We start from the raw sequence: 17,685 nt of genomic DNA, 5'->3' as shown, positions 1-17,685 counted from the left end.
CTATAAATTATATACACTATTATTCAAACGTTTGGGGTCGGTAAGATTTAATGAAAATCATGCAGCCAGTGACTGCATTTATGTGATCAAAAATACAATAAAAACAATATTGTGAAGTATAATCACTTTTTTTTTTAGTATAATTTATAATGTAATTTATTCCTGTGATTGCTCCAGTCTTCAGTGTCACATGATCCTTCAGAAATCATTCTAATATGATGATTTGCTGATCAAGAGGCATATTTATCAATATCAAAACAGTTGTGCTGTTTAACTTTTTTTTTTTTTTTTTGTAAACTGATACAATTTCTCAGGATTTTCAAATGATAAAAAGATCAAAATGACAGTCAAAATGCGTCTTTTGTAACATTAGAAATGTCTTTACTGTCACTTTTGATCAATGTAATGAATCCTTTTGAATAAAAGTATTAATTTCCTTCCAAAAACTTAAAATAATTCAAGAATAGTCAGTCAAAGTACTCTAAAAGATCAAAGTAATTTTGCTGGTCTCTCTGAGGGAGATTCTAATAAATGATGAATGACAGTAAATTACGGCACCTGTCAACATTGAGATTAATACAAATGGTCATATTCTTCATGTTGTTGAAAGATGAAGTGCTGCCAGTTCAAAAGACATTTACAAGCTGTTAACATGGGTTATAGAGAAATGTTAACAGGCTGTTCTACAATGAAGGAAATCATCGATTTAGTGGAAATTGTTATTTTTAAAATTACACATACTGCACCAAGTATGACGTGACATTATATATATATATATGAGACAGGATGAAAATTTAAAGCTAAATCTATATAAATATTACTTGAAAGTGCTAAAACACAAATCGCTTTTCATACTTTAACTTGCTAGAATAAAAACTCTTTAAACACACTTAACAGCACACGTCACTAGTCACACTTTAACTATAATATACAAACAAAACCCACAATAATTGCAGTTAGTTAAGTCTGCCTGTGTTCTTGGCATGTATATATGGAAACTTTAGGGTCAGACTTAACGTTTGGGGAGTCATTGGACAGAGTTGAAATGGATCCATGTGGTTCCTGCTGAGGTGGAACAGGAATGGATTCCCCATATTGGAGGCAGTGGAGCTGGACAGAGCTGGCTCATATTCAGAGACGTGGGTGTGGACTTCTTAGAATGAGGGATCATGGGACTGATGGGGTTTACAGGGTCACTCACACCCTTACAGTTACAATAAGGCTTAAATGAACTGGTATGGGATTATTCTAAATATCCATTCGACGCACCTATCGTTAATTCAGAACATATATATAGTTGAGCACATCTGTGTAGTTCATCCTTCACATAGGCTACACACTAAAGTGCACTGATGTACAATGTGTTCTTTGGCAAATTGAAAGATTCGGGGTTTAAATAAGGTAAGATCTACATATGCTGTAAATGTGTTAGTACTCTCCTTTCTTTCCTGTTTTTAATCTTAAAATAACACTCCACCTCAGCTCATTTCCTAACCTGTAACTCTGACTCAGCTCTGAAGTGCACTTCAAACAAGCCCGGCCGGAGAAAGCACAAATCAAACTCCATTTATAAGCCAGCTAGTGCATGTTGGCTTTCACTTTTTTAAGACAGCAGTGAACCAAATCACGCTAAGCTCATTTTTTAGCTCAGCAATTTTACAACAATCTCCTTTTCACATAGGCTGCTATTCAAAGTTTAGTAATCCCTTAAAAACTTGATGAATGTGAAGCAATGTACGGAGCCCGGGAAGTCACCTGTAGGAGAAAAAAAAAACAATCCGTGCCGACGGTTTTGCAATCCGTTCCCTCAATTTATTAACCGTACTCACGAATTCTTAAACTGTTCCCTCGGTTTAACAAACCGTGCCCACGGATTAATAAACCGTACCCACGAATTTCCAATCCGTGCGCTCAGATTTTGTAAACCGTACCCTCGGTTTTTGAATCCGTACCCACAGATTCATAATCCGCGCGCACGCTTTCGCAATCCGTTCCCACGGGTTTGTAAACTGTTCTCACGGATTCATGCAGCAAGCTCCTAGGTAGCCTACGTGTTAACGAATCATACTGTATATTGTTTTATTGCATATTATTATGTGGAATAGGCCTACAGCAAATTGTAACGGACACGAGTTGGAATACAACGAGTTAATAAGAAAGATGTGCGTCAAAATCTTGTTTAATTTGTGATCATCTTAGACTTGATTATTATTGTATAATAAACCTGGCATTGTGACTGACTTTGGAGTCATTTGTTACTCTTTTGTAAGTCGTTTTGAATAAAAGCTTCTTCTAAATGCATGTAACCTAAATATATAACAACAACAATAATAATAATAAAATAATAGTTATTATTATTATTTTAATTTATAGGCTAAATAAATGAGTGCACTTAAGACAGTAAAATGTTTGTCATACAATAATTCATGAATGCTTTATTTTTAATAACATTTGACAGTTTTGGAAATGTGTTTGTGTACTATTCATTCTTAACATGAAGACTTATTTTGGTGATTTTATTATACTAAGCTTTTCCCCCCAGAGTTAGATACTGTTAATGTGGATGTGCCAGAACTTTCTTCAGTTTAACAAGGAGAAAACTGAAGTCATTGCATTTGGAAACAAAGATGAAGTTCTCAAGGTGAATGCATACCTTGACTCTAGGGGTCAAACAACTAAAAACCAAGTAAACAATCTTGGGGTGATTCTGGAGACAGACCTTAGTTTTAGTAGTCATGTCAAAGCAGTAACTAAATCAGCATACTATCATCTCAAAAACATTGCAAGAATTAGATGTTTTGTGTTCAGTCAAGACTTGAAGAAACTTGTTCATGCCTTTATCACCAGCAGGGTGGATTATTGTAATGGTCTCCTCACCGGCCTTCCAAAGAAGACCATTAGACAGCTGCAGCTCATCCAGAACGCTGCTGCCAGGATTCAGACTAGAACCAGAAAATCTGAGCATATCACACCAGTCCTCAGGTCCTTACACTGGCTTCCAGTTACATTTAGGATTGATTTTGAAGTACTTTTACTCGTTTATAAAGCACTCAATGGCATAGGACCTAAATGCATTGCAGATATGCTCACTGAATATAAACCTAACAGACCACTCAGATCATTAGGATGGAGTTAGAAACACCAAGGGTTGGACTTTGGACTTTGCACTGGGCTGGTTCCACGCTGCACGTCACGCTTTTTCAATGCATCATACACTCAACAATACATATACATATGTAGGGTAAGCGTGGCATGTGAGTGGCGGCCGGGGGTGGGACTTTGGGCCTTGTGCCCCGCAGCACCTCTCCTTGATGGCTCGTTTTGGGCCTAATTTATGCCTTACGCACGGAGGGCCCAGAGGCAGCCTTACAATATCTTACTATTTATAGCTTTATTATTATTATTACTATTATTATTTCGTCATTACTATTACTACCATTATTATTTTTATTATTATTATTATTATTATTACAATTTGTCCTCTTCCTGATTCCCCAACCACCCCCTGTCTCGGATGAATAAATGTATTATCGTTATTGTTGCTACTATTACTAATTACTATTTAATACAATTATTATTGATATTTGTCATCCTCCTCACCCTCCAACTTTCCCCTCATTTCTGATTAATTGAGTTAATTACTATTATTATTATTACTGTTATTATTTATTTATTGATATTGTTGCTGCTACTATTGCTATTATTACTTATCACCTTCCTCATCCTCCATCCTCTAATTTTTGTTATTAATGCTATTATTATTATTACTGTTATCATTACTATTATGTTTTTTTTTTTTTTTACTTTTGTCATGTCTGTTGTACTTTCCTTTATTTATATACTTCCACCCCCAACTTACACAAACACACACACACACACACACACACACACAAACACACACACACACACACACACACACACTCACTCACTCACTCACACAAATCATGTTGGCTGTCATGTATGTTTTGTTGACCTTGGTTATTTTGTATTTGATTTGTTACCTGTAAGTATCTGTATGTTTGTTTGCATAATAAAAAAAAAAAAAGAAAAAAAAGAAACACCAAGGGTTTACACAAAACAAGCTATTAGCTATTATGCCTCCCGCAGTTGGACCCAGCTTCCAGAAGAGATCAGATGTGCTAAAACATTAGCCACATTTAAATCCAGACTCAAAACTCATCTGTTTAGCTGTGCATTTGTTGAATGAGCACTGTGCTACTCCGAACTGATTATATAAAATGTATAATAAAATCACCAAAATAAGTCTTCATGTTAAGAATGAATAGTACACAAACACATTTCCAGAACTGTCAAATGTTATTAAAAATAAAGCATTCATGAATTATTTTATGACAAACATTTTACTGTCTTAAGTGCACTCATTTATTTAGCCTATAAATTTAAATAATAATAATAACTATTATTTTATTATTATTATTGTTGTTGTTGTTATATATTTAGGTTACATGCATTTAGAAGAAGCTTTTATTCAAAACGACTTACAAAAGAGTAACAAATGACTCCAAAGTCAGTCACAATGCCAGGTTTATTATACAATAATAATCAAGTCTAAGATGATCACAAATTAAACAAGATTTTGACGCACATCTTTCTTATTAACTCGTTGTATTCCAACTCGTGTCCGTTACAATTTGCTGTAGGCCTATTCCACATAATAATATGCAATAAAACAATATACAGTATGATTCGTTAACACGTAGGCTACCTAGGAGCTTGCTGCATGAATCCGTGAGAACAGTTTACAAACCCGTGGGAACGGATTGCGAAAGCGTGCGCGCGGATTATGAATCTGTGGGTACGGATTCAAAAACCGAGGGTACGGTTTACAAAATCTGAGCGCACGGATTGGAAATTGTGGAGTGCGGTTTATTAATCCGTGGGCACGGTTTGTTAAACCGAGGAACAGTTTAAGAATTCGTGAGTACGGTTTATAAACTGAGGGAACGGATTGCAAAACCGTCGGCACGGATTGTTTTTTTTTTCTCCTACAGGTGACTTCCCGGGCTCCGTAGTAATGCGTTAAACTCTAGTCAGGAGAACTTTCTGAGGTAGCGTGAGTCGAATCACGAACAATTGACTCATACGCACCGGTTCTTTTCGAATCAAAATTTCGAATTCCCCCATAGTGAGTTGGTCAACGGTCAGTGAATCTTGCGGTTACAAATGACTCCTCTCTGAACTGTGAGTCGTTTTATCTATTTGAATAGGCACATATAGTTAGATACAGTTTTGTTATTAAACTAGGCTATATAGTTTTGTTAATTGAAATAACTAAAGCTGAAACGAAATATAAATATTACATGATAAAACTTTAAAATTAAATGAAAATTTGAAATTTTGGCAATTTACTGAAGCAAGTTTAAATAGCCTACTAAAATTTCAAAAACTGGAATAACAAAAATTGAAGATAAAGAGAATATAAATAATGTCGAAAGCACAAAAAAAGATTACTAAAACTAAAATTAAAAGCTAACTTAAAATATGAATAAAAATTAATAGGCATTTTGGTTGAGTAGCCTACGAGTTAATCTAACTTACTCCAGGGAACTTTCTTTTTGTCAGATATAAGTGAGGTTGTGGAATCGCAAACAATTGACTCATATGAAATGGTTCTTTTAAATAGGTTAAAATCTTCCAATGATTCACAAACCAGTTTCGAACTCCCTGAGTTAGTAGCGAGTTAACAGCATACATGTTAACACTCCTGTTTTTCCTGGGAGTCTCCCACCTCCTGTATTGTTATTTTTCCCAGTAAACTCACATATTTTGTATGGCCCAAACCTCCTTAGGCCTATATGAATAATCGCATCAGTATTTTATTCCAAGGTTGTCCAGTAACAAAGTTTTGTATGAAACGCATCCTACTCACACAATTGACACAAATTTCAACCCATTTGTGATCTTAACCTTATCAACAGTTGTGCCATTAGAAGCTGGAAGTTGAATCATCAGTGGTAGAAATGGGAGGAGACTCAGGCAAAACTCTGGAGGAAGAATTTAATTTCATATCTTGGAAGCCGCACTGATTTTAATATCGGTCAGAGTGGGAAAAATGACTTTCAGTAAGTCCTTCTGCTATTTTTGTTCAGACCAAAGCGAAAATCGACCCATATTTTTACACAGAAAACACGTAGTTGTAAATTAAGACACTATGTTACTAAATTAATGTAACAGTTTGATAATTTTTTCAAATATAATAACTGATATTTTGGACTCACCCCTTTTCTTAAAAATGGCTGAAATGTTAAGTTTATCATTTTATAAAACTTTGTGAAAACCTGTATCTGAACATGTAAATCATGTTTTTTTACAGTCATTTAAAGGTTTAATATGTTACCATTGCCCTACCCTGCTCATGTGGTATTAATGTTATTTGTGCAGGTTTTAAAAAGGTCTTTAAAAAAGTCTTAAATTTGATTTAAAAATCCTGCAAACAGCCTGACCATATATATATATATATGTGACCGTTCCTGCTCCACAAAAGAAAAAAGAAAAAAGAGTGGCATGAACATAATATCTTTTTTTTTGGTTCCACAGAAGAAAGTTTGGAACGACATAAGTGTGAACCCACAAATTTAAACTGAACAATAATAAGAATTTGCCTGAAATGACTCACTCATATTAGAAGACAACAACAACAGGACAAAAGCAAGGCTTAAAAAGAGAAAGACACAGAGTCACAAGTCCAGTTTATTTGACAAAACGGTTCAGAAACCCGACAAGTCGAGTAAAAGCGAACAAAGCAAAAGCTACAGCTGTGATCCACAGCAGCCACCGACTGGAACAGAGAGGGAATGACAGGATAACTAGACCAAGAGAACAAGGAGACATGGAGATTGGCGATCTGGAAAAAGAGAGAGAATCAAAGACAGAGGCAGACGGAGAGAACATGAGCTCTAAGATACAGAGGCCGCCATTAAGTAGAAGATTAGGTGAGACAGAGAGCGAGAGAAGGTGTATTTGTGTGTGTGTGGTAAGCTGGGAAGCTCCATGCTGCAGGGTGGGGGTTCCGCCTCACAGGAATCACTGTGTGTTTTGGCAGCCTCGCTGGATGGGAACGGTGCATGCGTGTGGGTGCATGCGTGTGTCTGCGGCATCTGTAAGCCACACCTCCCCCATCTCAGGTCTGCAATGGGCATTCCTCCAATAAGAGTGTATGCATGTGGGTGGCTGTTTTGTGTTTGTTTAGAGTGGCCTCCCCTCCTGCTTCGCCGTGGTGATGACGGATACGCCAAACTCCGATCTCTGGAGACGCAGATGCTAGGACTCAACAAAAACACACACATGCAGACACACCGAGAAGCGCAACAGCCGCCCCACAACCGACACACACACGACGGATAAGAGCACATATTGCACATCCTTCTCGATATATACGCTCACATACACGAAAGTGCAGATGCAAACACGCACCCGCACCATGTAGAACCAAATGAAGCAGTCTTGTGACTCATGACAGTAATACAGACACCATTGTCTCTGGCTTCCGCTTCTGGATGCTACTTGGCTCCTTTCGCCTGTCCATTCGTGTGTAGTGCATTTTGACTGGCCGTTTCGGTGTGAGAATATGCCCGCCCACCCCAACCCTCCGTTTCCTGTAAATCCACTCCCTCGTCGGGAGGCGGTGTGTTATGTAGCTCGGCTGAGTGTTGCGCTAGCTGTGCCCAGTTCAGTTTAGTTCAGCTTAAAGGCCACAGCAGGATCACCCAGCACAGGTGTGTCGTTAAAGTCTCTACCAGCTGTCGCTGTGGCTACAGCTACAGACTGGGCCGCTGACGGGTGGTGTCGTAGGAGCGAACAACCTGGGACTGCGACACCACGCCATGCTCCTCCTGCGAGAACGCATATCCATCTATTGGGAGAGAGAGAGAAAACAATCGTTAGCCTTTATTATAGGGATATTTGCGTTGCACCTTTAAAACTGGGGATAAACTATTTATAATGTAACATTTATATTTTAAAACTTTTTCTGTTTTCATACGTAAAGCATAGTTAAAATTCTTACATTTTTATTATTTTTTTAGCATAAATTTACAATACCGTTCAAACGTTTGTGGTCAGTAATTTTATTGAGCAAAGACACATTGAATTGATCAATAAGTAAAGGCATTTATAATGTTACAAAATTTTATATTTCAAATAAATGCCTTTGAACTTGAATAAAGAATCCTGAGGAAAAATGTGTCATGGTTTCCACAAAAATATTAAGCAGCAGAACTGTTTTCAACACTGATAATAAAAAGAAATGTTTATTGAGCATCAAATCAGCATATTAGAATGATTTCTGAAGGATCATGTAACACTGAATACTTCATATTAGGTCAGCAGAGTTGAATAGATCAAAATTGAAAATTCAACTTTGACATTACAAGAATAAATTATATTAAAAAGTTATTTAAATGTGTACTAATGTGTGATAATACTGCTGTTTTTACAGTATTTTTGATCAAATAAATGCAACCTTGGTGAGCATAAGAGACTTCTGTTAAAATTATTATTTTTTTAAACCAACCTCAAACTTCAAAAATGGATTATGTGAAAAAGGTTTTGTTTTGTTCCCCAATAAAATACAGAAAATAAAACTTTTCTGTATATAAACCTTTATTTATCTGATTAAACAAAGTGACTTTTTCATTAGCTCAGACAAGAAACTCATGAAGCTCTGACAACTGACAGATTAATAATAATATAATGATGATAATTAGTTGCAGTTGTACAGGTTCTGCAGATCTCAGTGGGTGTGAAGCGTAAAAAAGGGTGCGTGAGGAACATGCACTTACGTGACACGGTCTGCTGCACAGAGTTTGAGCGTCCCACGCTGGAAGGCGTTTTCCTGAAGACCCGTGTCAGCAGGTGGGCACGCTCGTTCAGACTGGACAGACAGAGACAGACGGGTTAATCCACCAATCACAGCACAATTACTGGCTGATATGCTACACACATGACAGCTAGAGGTCAAATCACATGCATTTCTATAACACACACAGTGCTCTACTCTGCCGCATGGCCACCCTGGCGAACGACAGATACTCTTAAATGATGTTCACTTGAGCAGAACACGCATTTACACACACACACTCGCACAATTCTAAGAAATGGCTTCCCAAAGCACTCCTAAACAACATTAAACTTAGGCCTGCGATCTAAAAACATCTCCTCGAATATTTCCACAGCCCTAAATCCTCAAGCTTTCCAATCCTTCAAACAAAATTGATCAATATGAGAAGTATTCAACAGCTCTTTATTCTTAAATTAATGCAGCCAATAAAGAAGGCTCTGGTTGCTAAATTAAATGGCAAAATTTCAATTCTGGAAACTGAATCCGATGCCATTTTGCAGCCAGTTTTGAAATGATGAGAAATCAAAGGAGCCCGACCCCTGTCTTTGATAAACACGTTCCATGTAGAACAATCAGTCTACGATGTTTCCCTGTAAATCAGATGAAAGCGATCTTTCCCCTCATCCATTTAAAAAAAAGAGAAAAAAAAAAAGAGAAAAAAAAAGTGATCCGAAAACCAGTTGTTATGGCGGAAGGCCAAAGTTCTCAAGGTTACAGCTCAAACTTATATTGTGCTACGAAGGGGACCGTTTGTACTGTTATCGTTGGGAAGGACGTGGCATTCATTTGGCTGCGCGGTAAAAAAATTCGGCAACAGTACATGAGATATGGCAGAACATCGGCCAATGAAAACTATGTCTGCAAAACAGATGACCGGTTGAAAGACGGGGATGATGAATGGATAAATAAAGAAATAAAAGGATGGAATGACGCATAGGCTCGCTGGTAACCGGAGCTCTTTCTTCCTCTGTCGTTTCTCTGGAACGCAGACAATCCTTGGAATATCAGACAGTTGTTTTGATTAATCAAATTTTCAATAACTTATTTTCCTCCAACCGTCCCTCACGTACGAGTCCAGGCTTGGCTTATACTTTGGAAAATACTTTGCTTTTTGTCCGGCAGGGCTAGTTGGGGTCTTCTTGGGTAAATCATTTCAAATGTAAACGCCTAGAATATGCTCTTCAATTGTGTCAGCCTCCACCCAGTGATGTCGAATTCAAGCTGACGTTTAATCATTCAGCGGATTTCTACACTCGTTCAGGATGACTTACAACCATTATGTTTTTTACAGCTGGATATTTACTGAAACAAATGAGGTTAAGTGTTCTGCTCTGGGGGAATGAGGGGGTAAACGCAAACAGGGCTTACAGCCAACATCCCTCTGATTAGAAGTCCATTCTGTCAACTCCCTGGCCATAAATTAGTGGCTTAAAGACCACGAAACACTCCAAGGTATTACAAAAAAAACTGCATGAGACTACACGTCTGTCTGCCAAGTTCCTGTCTCATATAGGGCTGTACACCAAACGCAATATGTAGAGTAATATCTCTGGGCTAAACTGTTAAATCCACGCAATCGCTCCACGCAGTCAGCCTCAAAACACAAACACACAGTTTGAAAACAAACACATGCACAGAGCTACGATCTTAAGGAAGCTACACACACCCAGTGCTTTTAGCTAGGCAAACCTGACCAGCTCATGGCCGCCTGATATCGCAGAACGTGAAAGAGAAAAGTGAAAGAAAAGTCGTGAGATGATGATGATGGTGATGAAAGGAAGGTTAAGGGAAGGAGGAAACAGGTCACTGCACATCCTATAGAGAGACTCGGGCAGCTGGTTCTACCTGCACATGCCTGCCTTTGACTCTACGAGTCTATGAATCCTCAGCATTTGGTCTGCGGGTGTTCAGGCAGGGGTTAGAGGATCACAATGAGCACAAACACAGTCTTTTTCACAAACACACAAAATTAAAAAAAAAATACAAAATATATTAGTAAAATGTCAATTAATTTAAATTTAATTTACAATTAATTTATTTAATTATATTTAAATAATTATCTAAATTAATATGAAATCATATATATTTTTAATTGCTTTTAATACAAGTAAAAATGTTACTATCTGTCAATAAATGTAATTTAACTGTCAATTAATTGTAATTTCTTTACATATATATTAATACATTAATAACAATAATCATACATTATTACAATTATTACAATTATTAATATTCAAGTGAAGAGAAGAGAAACAGTAAATAAATATTATATTTTTATAATTAAAAAAAATCAAGTTAAATAAATAAAATGTTATTATTTATATTTATGCTTCAAGTATTATGTCATTTTCTCTGGCATGTTCAGTTACTTTCATTACAGTTAATGTTCTGCTATAGTAGGCAACTGTCTATGTAGGCAGCAAGTCAACTCACTGTTTTGAAACAGAGCTAATGATAAAAAGAAATTATGCATTTGCCCGAATCTATATTACAACAACTTGTAAATCAACCTGAGATATTACAGGGGAGTTTATAGATAGGCTGGTTTACATCAAGGCATATTCAGGGAAATACCTGCGGCCACTGGCATCTCTGAGGACGGCTGCCCCAGGGTCCACAGCCCGAGCTTCCAGTTCCTGCACCTCCTCCAGCAGAGTCTTCCTCACTGTACGCCGCCCTCTGCATGCAGACATTCACAAGCAAGACAAAGTGAGAAACTGTCAGTCTGTTTATGTGAGTGACTAATACATATTGCCAAATCAGACTGTATTTTCTCCATAAATACACTGATGTGTGTATGTGTGTGGTACATTACTCACGCATTCCACACCACATCTTTGAGTAAACATGCTGTTGGCACCAGTATCAGGCCCAGCCAGAAGCTCCAGCACTGCATCACCCTGCCAGCCTAAAACAAAGATAAACAGATCATCAATTTGAAATCAATGCTCTGCAAACTTCGCAACACCCAATCAATGCTGGATTTCTCTCTCCTTGCAACAGCTGTTGACTGACTGCGTCACCTTTGACCTGTGGGAGAGTTCAATTACCCTGTTTACCTACCTCTACTGTCTACTGTTTGCTCTAGTTCTTCCTCCCCATCTCTGTTTAATGGCCCAATTAGAAGTGTCTTTTTCCACCCTAATAAATCTTCTTAAAGCTGACATTATATAATAACTAGTGCTGGGCAACGATTAATCGCATCCAAAATAAAAGTTTGTGTGTACATAATGTGTGTGTACACTGTGTATATTTATTATGTATATATATATATATATATATATATATATATATATATATATATATATATATATATATATATATATATATATATATATATATATATATATATATATATATATATATATATATATATATATATATATATATATGAAAAATTTTATGTTTATCATTTAAATATATTTATATATAATATAAATTATATGAATATAAATATATACACATGTAAATATTTTCAAAATATATACTGTATGTGTCTGTATATACACACACACACAATAAATATACACAGTACACACATATATTATATAAACAAAGACTGTTATTTTGGATGCGATTAATCACAATTAACTGTTACCCAGAACTAATAATAACTAATAATACTCAAACTCATTGCTCTAACCTGTATAAAACCCATTATATATACACAAAATAATCTGTCTATACACAGGATATATATTATATATACACACAACTTTATATATGTATTTAATATATTATTTATTTAATATATACTCTCTCTCTATATTATACATATATATTGAATATATAATTTAATATATTAATGATATTTAATGTGTTATTTAACATAAATAATAATAATAAAAATAATTATATATATAAAATTGTCAGCTAGTTGATATATCAATCTATCCATATTTCATTATATTTTAGTATGAGCGCATTACATTTGTTCCACTTTATTACTATTAATCGATCGGATTTAAAAATTATTTATAGAAACATTTTTCTGAAGTGATTTTTATTGTTAATCCAACAGACTGAAGAAAACTTCACGGTGTGCAATCAAGTGATCCCACTTTTAAGGATCCTCCACAGCTGATATCCCCGCCGGAATCTACTAGACTCCGAAAACCATTAGACGGCGTCCCCTCGCGACAGCTGCGCATACACCCCCAGACCAACCCTCCCAAATTCTCAGACGAGCAGACGCACAAAAATACACACACTGATATACAGCTCTGGAAAAACATGCATAGTGTGTACTCCCAGCTTGGCCTGCATGGAGAGATGGAGATGGAGAGATGGAGAGATTAAAAAATGAACGGCTGGACAGAGAGGGGAAAGAAAAGCCAACGCTGCAGGGTAAAGAGCGAGGGATGTCCCATCTCTCTCTCTCTCTCTTTCTCTGAGAGCAGCTGTGGTGATACTTGAGCACATTCCTGATTTCTGACACAAATCGAATTAATGGGCCGGAGGGCTTCAGAGAGCTCTATCCCACCCCCAACCGCTCCACACTCCCACAGCACGCACACACTAGCTTTGTTCAAAAATCTAGTAGAGTCGCCCCCCGTACGTAGCATTTTGGGGCACCGCAGGCACACTTCCAATTATGCTGCCTCCTGAGACGTATGCATTACAATCCATGAAAGAACTGAAATATTACTTGGTAAAATATCCAAAATGGTGGACGAAGCAAGATTTATTTATTTTTTAAATTATAGAAATAACACTAAAATGTTACAATATACAATTTTATAAAAACAAATTATTAATATATAATATATGGACATTCTTATTAATATATAACATATATTCATAATGTAATTTATTCAATAATTTTTGAAAAATCTTTTCTTTACATTTTTAAAAAGTATATAATGTTTTAAATGCGCTATATGTAATCATTTTCTACATATTTTGAATAGCATATATATATATATATATATATATATATATATATATATATATGTAATTTCTTTAAGCAAAAATACATATATGAAAATATATACAATTTTCTACACAATTTTATTATGTATAAAAAAATATCTTATAAACAATTTAATAGGAATTGTTTTTAAAAATTGTTTTATGTTTTTTAAGGGGTTGAAGAGGAGAAATGTTGGTTATAAATATGTAGTAATGCAATAAAATGTGTTAATACAAATTGAAAAATAATTTAAACAAAGATATATAAATAACTTTTTTCAGTCTTTGTGAGTGATGTGCTTATTGCATGTTGTTTTGTTAGTGTAGTAAAATGCTAACACCAATCTCTATCAGTTGAGTCAAGTCTCCCGTTCAATTTACATGGGGGGGGGCTATTTGTACAACATATAGAGTTCTAACCTTTACAGAGTGTTTCAAATTAGTACTTCGCATGTTCCATTTCAGTTAGGATAGCGCCTATGTAGGCAACAGAGCAAGGTGACTCGCTAGGTTATGGAACAGAGCCACTGTGGGGACAAGGCAAAAAACCTTTCTGAAGTATTCCTCATTAAAACACACACACACAGATGTCTGTAGCGATGCACAAACCAGCCCACCCGCTTGAGTCAACACTTCCAGGGTAGGCCGTAAAAGCCTGGGGCTCGGGTGACTGTGTGGCAGGTGCAGGGAGACTGCGAAATGGGACGGCTGGCCATAAATCTGACACGGAACACCCAGAGAGCAAGTCATCCAGGCGCCGGGCGGCAGTCAGATACAGGAGGTGAGTGAGAAAGCACAAACATGGGCAGGTGTGTGTGTATTTGCACTCACCTGGCCCAACATATCCGGTGCTATAGGAATGCTTGGCCAAATTGCAGAATAGACGGCAAAAAACAACATCCAGAGCACCATGCTGCCCCATACAGCCAGATGAGAAAACTAGAACAAGAGAAAAAACAGGTCATGGTCAGTTTCACACTGAATATAGACTTCTTCAACTGTAATGGAAACCATGTGAATTCCAAGGCCGCTCTACTTCATCACAAGATCTGGTGTGAGGACAGCTGAACGGACGAGGAGTGTCGACGTCTTCTCAACACACACCGCAGCAGGACAGAGAAATGTCCTGACATAGCAGCATGTTCCCCATCTATCTAAAGCACTTCCCAGAATATATATGACCTTCCTATAGAATAAGACGCATAATGTCAAGTGCAAAGTGTTGTATAGTGGGATCTCCTTTTAATTCAGATATAAAAATGCTTTGGAATAAAGTCAATGCGTTAAATGCCGCTTTGAAACATTGCAAAAAATGTTCTTACTCCGTTATGCGTCTCGTTTTCCAGTTCAAATCTAAAAAGCATTCATTCTTATTTTTCTTATTTTAAAGCATAAACATAATTAATTTTGATACATTTTTCAGAAAGCACTTTGCTTCTCAAGCAAATGTATCTTTTATATTTTAAGAAGGTTTGGTTATTTGTACCTAGAAAACAAGACAAAAATACTAAGTAAGAAAATCATTTTTGTAATCTTTTAATTCAGACATGCTTTGTAATATTCAATACATTAGACAGCACTACCAAAGACTGCAAAAATATTTTCGTCTTATTTTCCAGTACAAATATGTAAAAATTCTCACATCATGCAAAATAAATTAATATATTGAATCTGTTTTCTGAAAAATGTTAAGTGAGTTAATTTTCCTAAGCCCATCACATATTTTTTCCTGTTTTAAGCATGAACTCACTTAATTTTGACTTTTATATATTATATTTAGATATTTTATATTTTAATATAAATTTTTGTAATAATTTAAGTAATTTTGCTTCTATTATTCTATAATGTGACATCCTTTTTTCCCCCAGATATATGCTCATTGCTTTGAGCTCAGATGGCAGGCGGCGGGGAGTGTGTGTGTGTGTGTGTGTGTATGTGTGTGTGTTTATGTTGGAGGATGGGGACTGACGTACCCTTGTCCATGCTGTGGTCTCCATACCGGCTTTCAGACATACAGTTACCACTACATACTGCACCAGGAAGAGAGATGGAGGGAGAGAGAGAGAGAGAGAGAGAGAGAGAGAGAGAGAGAGAGAGAGAGAGAGAGAGAGAGAGAGAGAGAGAGAGAGAGTCATAAATAATAGTAATGATATGCACTCATCATCCTGGTAAAACGTTCTGTACAGCTTCAACAGATGAGGGCTTTCACACAGGCATCGACTTACTATTGCCTCTAGCATCGCACACTGCTTTAAAACACAATTACACATTTAGCCCTTAAAGTAATCGTACGCACACACAAGCCTGTGAGGAACAGAAAAGAAATACCAGCACACAAAGACTTCACTCCCCATGGGACTCATTCATTACTGTTTTAATGGTTAGAGTCTAGTATCGCCTCCAAAAACCCCAACGTACTGCATTTAATAGTCTGGGTTGCACACATACACATGGCCTCATTTTTATAATGGACGGCCAAAAGCACAACAACACAGAGAGCTATATGCAAAATACAGTTCACGGATTGACTAGTGGGGAGGGAATTGTAGTGATTTAGATGCTGAAAAGTGGCATGAAAGATGTTTTCTGGGGTTGCAGTCTATTGAATGTAAATAGGAAAAAAATACTGAAATGAGACACATTTTAGAATTTTCTTTGCAGGCTGCATGCAAATCAAACATGCAGCCCGATCAGCATGGTCTGATTCATGAAATGAATGAAGACTCCTTTGAGCCAGCTCTTTGATGAACTGATTACAATTCATTCAAAAGATTTAAGACTCAAAAACAGGATCGGTGTAATGAATTATTTGCCCAAACAAATACAAAATCTGACTCACTTCTGACTTTTGGATCTTTGACAACATGTAATTAAAGCAAAAATAAAATAAAATTCACAGAAGCGTTTTGCTGTATTCGGGATGGGTCAGACTGGTCCTCAACTAGTCTAACTAGACTTTTTACCGTCTTTAAAAAAAAAAAAAAACATTTCACTCAGTTGGACATAAATATTGATAAAAAGATCTTTCACTCAACTTCTCTGAGAGGGTTTTAGCACATTGAACCTTCTCTCTGAAAATCTACATTTATTGCACAGTTGTATCTCTAAAACAGAGCTTGTGTAACAAAACCATTGACTTTAAGACAATTTTTGGACTTCATATTGCTTGGTATGAGCAATGTGAGGATTATGAGATTTTTGTGCAATGAAAAGTTATTTTTAAAATGCTGGTTTATGTACATATGCAGACAGATATCTTTGGCAGTTGCTTTGTATTTTGTGAAATTTTTAAAAGACTTTTGTGCAATAAGAATTGTGCTTTTAAGGCAGGGTGTCAAAAATGTGTCTCAAGACCCCTGCGTTCTGTTCCATTCTGTTGCACTCCATCCAGGTTTTAACCACAAGAACATGGCCTATGTGAACAACCCATAAAAAAAAAAATCTCAGTCAATTATGAAAATATGTATTTTTTCCATATCCCTAGAAGTACAGTTAATATTTCTAGCTTTAGTTAACACATTAAAATATATTACAGAAATGTATTGTTGTTTTTAGTATGTAGTTAGGACCACAAAACCTAATACAGAATATGAACTTTTAAAAGACCAAAAAAAAAAATCTAAATGAACCGTTCCAAGCATTTAAAGCAATAAATAAGTTAAAGGGCTATTAGAATGGTAGACTTGAAATGCAGAATTTCAGTCGTAAACTGCCCACAAATGCCAATAGTGAGCGGTCTTGTCGGTTCTCATCAGTTTCCTCAAAGAGTTCCTGTAATTTCTGCTCTGAGTTGTGGGATTATTTCACAAGAACTTTTTTCAAGAATAGCCAGCGAAGAGACATTAACAAGTTTACAGTGTAAACACTGGCGGCCAACGAACGGAATAACAGCACTAGCAAGGAAATGATGTGTG

At 36.3% G+C, this 17,685-nt stretch overlaps 1 protein-coding gene across 12 annotated transcripts in view; it reads right to left on the bottom strand.

Moving 5' to 3' along the window:
- Positions 1 to 6,693: 6,693 nt before the first annotated feature.
- The window catches only part of atp8a2 (ATPase phospholipid transporting 8A2), a 55,867-nt gene continuing 44,875 nt past the window's right edge, over positions 6,694 to 17,685 (bottom strand). For 11 of the 12 annotated variants that reach the window (XM_058765496.1, XM_058765497.1, XM_058765498.1 and 8 more), the window contains 6 exons: positions 15,745 to 15,801; positions 14,603 to 14,710; positions 11,680 to 11,768; positions 11,435 to 11,539; positions 8,802 to 8,893; positions 6,694 to 7,873 (listed from right to left, as the gene is read on the bottom strand). In XM_058765496.1, the coding sequence (XP_058621479.1) occupies positions 7,779 to 7,873; positions 8,802 to 8,893; positions 11,435 to 11,539; positions 11,680 to 11,768; positions 14,603 to 14,710; positions 15,745 to 15,801 (546 nt within the window). In that variant the 3' untranslated portion in view covers positions 6,694 to 7,778. Of the gene's footprint in view, positions 7,874 to 8,801; positions 8,894 to 10,705; positions 10,809 to 11,434; positions 11,540 to 11,679; positions 11,769 to 14,602; positions 14,711 to 15,744; positions 15,802 to 17,685 lie in introns of all 12 variants that reach the window. The other variant, XR_009269072.1, reaches the window with a different exon arrangement.

This window comes from Onychostoma macrolepis, chromosome 24 (genome assembly GCF_012432095.1).
Source record: "Onychostoma macrolepis isolate SWU-2019 chromosome 24, ASM1243209v1, whole genome shotgun sequence".
Classification (NCBI taxonomy): Eukaryota; Metazoa; Chordata; class Actinopteri; order Cypriniformes; family Cyprinidae; genus Onychostoma; species Onychostoma macrolepis.
The sequence above is the reverse complement of the archived record's forward strand: the minus strand, read 5'-3'. Positions and strand labels throughout refer to the sequence as shown.